At 40.9% G+C, this 4,625-nt stretch overlaps 1 protein-coding gene across 7 annotated transcripts in view; it reads left to right on the plus strand.

Annotated features, from left to right (window-relative positions):
- The window catches only part of ulk4 (unc-51 like kinase 4), a 428,124-nt gene that overhangs the window by 184 nt on the left and 423,315 nt on the right, over positions 1–4,625 (plus strand). For 6 of the 7 annotated variants that reach the window (XR_007263863.1, XR_007263865.1, XM_048606245.1 and 3 more), the window contains exon 2: positions 2,812–2,972. Coding sequence is in view for 4 of the 7 variants with exons in the window: in XM_048606235.1 (XP_048462192.1) it covers positions 2,812–2,972 (161 nt within the window). In the remaining 3 variants the exon portion in view is untranslated. Of the gene's footprint in view, positions 1–2,811; positions 2,973–4,625 lie in introns of those variants that run through there. The other variant, XM_048606268.1, reaches the window with a different exon arrangement.

Raw genomic sequence — 4,625 nt, forward strand, 5'->3', positions numbered from 1 at the left:
AGTGAGTGTCCGGGGAGGGAGGTGATGGTCGGCGAGTGTCCGGGGAGAAGTTGATAGTAATAGAGGAGAGATTAATAATCCAGAGACTCAGGCTGGTGCCTTTGGGCATGATGTAGAGGTGCTAGTGTTGGACTGGGGTGGATAAGGTCAGAAATCACACCACACCAGGTTATAGTCCAACACATTTATTTGAAAACACAAGCTTTTGGAGCCTCGCTCCTTCTTCAGGTGTTAGTGAGAGAGGTGGCATCAGACTGAGAATTTGTAAGTAAAAGATCAAAGGGTCACACAACTGACGAGGATGTATTAAACAAACCTAAGATGCTGTTAAATCTTTAACCAGTTAGAAGGTTTTAATTGGTTAATATGTATATGTAAATCCCTTAATTTCTTTCAAGTTACTGCCCTGAGAGAACTAAAGGTTTTATCAGTGTAAAGAAGAGGTGACACACATGCGTGCGTGCACATGCATGCACACACACACACAAATGTAAATTTATGGGGTGAATTTGTATTTCCAGATTCATTCTATTTTGTTCAAAAAGCACGCAATTTTTAGACAGTCAGTCAATGTAGCGTTTTATAAATTCCTACTTTAGAAATAAAACCAGTCTGACTCCAAACCAGAACACAAACAGGTTCTAAACAAGGTCTCACACCTAACATGCATTGTCTGACCTAAAATGTCACCTCTTCTTTACATTGATCAAACCTTTAGTTCTGTCAGGGCAGTGACTTGAAAGAAATTTGAAGGTTTACGTATACATATTAATTAATTAAAACCTTCTAACTGATTAAAGATTTAACAGCATCTTAGGTTTGTTTAAGACATGCTCATCATTTGTGTGACCCTTTGATCTTTTACTTATAAATTCTGTGTCTGATGCCACCTCTCTCACTAACACCTGTTGGACTATAACCTGGTGTTGTGTGATTTCTGATGTTATTGGGGACATGGGTGAAATTTCAATTCATAGAAATCCTATAGTGCAGATAAAGGCCATTTGGCCCATTGACTGCACCAACTCTCTGAAGGGCAACCCATTCAGACCGATTCCCCCAACCTATTCCCACATTAACTATGGGTAATCCACCTAGCCTGCAAACTATGGAGCAATTTAGCATGGCCAATCAACTTAAAGTGCACATCTTTCAACTGTGGATGGAAACTGGAATGTCCGGCGGAAACCCACACAGACACGGGGAGAACGTGCAAACTTCACACAGATAGCCCCGCAGGGCAGGAATCAAACTTGGGTCCTTGGTCCTGTGAGGTAGCAGTGCTAACCATTGTGCTGCACAATTCAATAATATCTAGAATTAAAAGCTAACTTAATGGTGACCGTATAATCGATGTCAATTGTCATAAATACTATTCTGGCTCACAAGTGTCCTTCAGGGAAAGAAATTTGCTGTACTTGCCTGGCCTACATGTGATTTTGGATTTGCCACCCATGTGGTTGATTCATAATTGTGCTGTGCAATAGCCTGGAGAGCCAATATGTTCAAGGGCAACTGGAAGTGGGGGTGCGACAAATACCAGCCTTGCCAGTGATGTACATCTGGTACAAGAATAAAGCAATTCACTAACACTGGCTATACCTCACCATCACCTTTTTGCAACTTCTCTGTGTTGGCAGACTGCTTCAGTAGAATTGAGTCCTGAATAAGCTGAGCCAAAATTTCCTAGTGAAACACGGGGAAGACCAAAACTTCACTCTGGGATATGCTATACACCACCACTCCTATTTTGGATTAACAAGAGAGTATTCACAACTGCAGCATTCTGTTCAAACCTGAATGAGCTTGCACATTTGTCTGCTCTCCATCAGAAAGATTCCCTACTTCTCAATATTATCTTGTTCGCAGCCAACTTCATCCAACCTGCTTCTGATACTTCCAGCTCTCATCCCGTATAACCTGAAGCGATCTATTGCATCCTTGTAGCTCTCCTATAATTTTTAAAAGTGCAGCTTTCATGGCCTCAGGCCGTACCAAACCATTTTGCAGCTAGAGAGGTACTTTTTGAAAGTGGAGTTGGAACTACAATATGGTAAATATGGCCATCACGTTTACACAGCATGGTCCCGTGTGTAATAACTATATAATCTGATGATTGAGAGAGAATTTTTTTTTCAAATTTCCTTTACCCTTCTTTGAAAAGTGCTGATTTATTTTTTGCATCCACCTAAGAGGACAAATGGAACTTTAATTTTAATGCTTTATCAGAAATATGGCATCCCTGACAGTACAGCAATTGCTTCATCCTACAATGGAGTAGCAGCCTAACAGAGTCTCATTGAAATCTTTTGCTTTTCACATATCCTGCATTAAATCCTGCTCATATACTACCTCTGTCCTTGCTGAACCACATTGACTTTATATGCCTCAATGCTGTAAATTTGAAATTGTCACTCTTGTATTCCAACATAGTTTGTGACTTTGCCGTTCACTAACTCCCAAGGCCCCTCACCTCTGCTTGTCATTTGGCTGGACGAAGTAAGGATAGCACTTTACTTTCTCTTATGACCTTGGTGTGACAATCTGTTAGTTACCAGACGGCCATTAATGACACTAGTTTTTCAAATCCTGATTTCCTTTAGTATCTCACCACAGTGCCCAGCTGCTGTGGTGGGATATGAAATTATGTTTTTGGAGTTCCAGTCTTGTAAATTAACAATTGATGAATCTCTTCTTTTGTACCCATGGCTTGATGCTGAGATCACCATCTTTGAAATCTCAAAGGCAGGACATCAGTTGTAAGTTTATTGTGTATTTGTGCTCATAATTATTTGTCACTTCCTTTATCAGTTGATAAATGTACAACAACAAAAATGGAAAACTTTGTCCTTTATGAGGAAATTGGAAAAGGAAATAAGTCAACCGTTTACAAAGGCAGAAGAAAGGGAACTATCAACTTTGTAGCAATTTTATGTATTGACAAATCAAAACGGCCAGAGATCACGAACAGAGTAAGTATTACTTGATCATAGCATTAGAATTTGAATTCCCTGATAATTCAGAAAGCATATTGGCACTGAGCATTGCAGACCTAATATATTGTCAACAGAATAGGCCTTGGCTTCTTGAATTTATGTTGCTAATCTGGGCTGTGCTGCTTTAGTTCTGTTGGACATAATTATGCTTTTATATAGGAATATAGTGGTAGAGATTTAGGAGATTGAATGTTAAACTAGCTGATCTCCATTGTGCAAGAGAGGGATACTGTCTTTGTGATGCTAGAATAACAAAGAGAGAAATAATTTCCCCAGGAGCCTGACTCCTGCCCAGTGATGGCTACTGGAAGTTCAAATGTATGAACATCAAGTGAGACCTGAGTCAGATTGGACTGTAACATCAACAAGGGCCAGCCTGCACTCATTGTCAAGGTTGACAAGATGAGTAGATACATCAACAAACTACTGAATGGCTGCTGGCGTTGTGAAATTTTTCTCAGCAGCTACCACCGTCGTCAGGTAAAGGTAGAATGTTGGCAGAAGATTGGGTACCCCATAGTGGTCCTTCGCAAATAGTTTTTAAAATGTAATAATTGATTGAAAAAATTTGTGAGAGGTGATAGAGTGTGAATGTCTTATATTGGTGGAAAGTAGGCATTATTTTTCTCATTCTTCACCTTTTGAATTAACATAAAGTTGTCATAACAAATACAAAGTACATAATCGTAACTTGCCTTTTCTCATCCATTTTAGGTCACGTTCATATTTCTTTTTGGGGTATTATTGCACTGGTGCTAATTGAGTGGACCTTATCTTGTGTATAAGCTGAGACTAAATGTGAGGTACTGCATTTTGGAAAGGCAAATCAGGGCAGGACTTATACACTTAATGGTAAGGTCCTGGGGAGTGTTACTGAACAAAGAGACCTTGGAGTGCAGGTTCATAGTTCCTCGAAAATGGAGTCACAGGTAGATAGGATAATGAAGAAGGTATTTGGTTTGCTTGCCTTTAATGATCTGTGTATTGTGTATAGGAGTTAGGAGGTCGTGCCACGGCTGTACAGGACATTGGTTAGGCCAAATTTGGAATGCTGCATGCAAGTCTGGTCTCCCTACTATAGGAAGGATGTTGTGAAACTGGAAAGGGTTCAGAAAAGATTTACAACGATGTTGCCAGGAATTGAGGGGTTGAGCTATAGGGAGAGGGTGAATAGGCTGGGCTATTTTCCTTGGAGTTTCAGAGGCTGAGGGGTGACCTTATAGAGGTTTATAAAATCATGAGAGGCATGGATAGGGTAAACAGACATGGTCTTTTCCCCAGGGTTCCATTTGAGATTTCAAAAACTAGAGGGCATAGCTGAGAGGGGAAAGATTTAAAAGGGACCTAAGGGATAACTTTTTCACACAGAGGGTGGTGAGTGTATGGAATGAGCTGCCAGAGGAAGAGGCGGAGGCTGGTGTAATGGAGATAACAAGGTGTAGAGCTGGATGAACACAGTAGGCCAAGCAGCATCGGAGGAGGAGGAAGGCTGACGTTTCGGGCCTAGACCCTTCTTCAGAAATGGCGGGGGGGAAGGGGGTTCTGAAATAAATAGGGAGAGGTGGATAGAAGATGGATAGAGGAGAATATAGGTGGAGAGGAGACAGACAGGTCGAAGAGGCGGGTCGG

Source organism: Rhincodon typus, chromosome 2 (assembly GCF_021869965.1).
Source record: "Rhincodon typus isolate 14 chromosome 2, sRhiTyp1.1, whole genome shotgun sequence".
Taxonomy (NCBI): Eukaryota; Metazoa; Chordata; class Chondrichthyes; order Orectolobiformes; family Rhincodontidae; genus Rhincodon; species Rhincodon typus.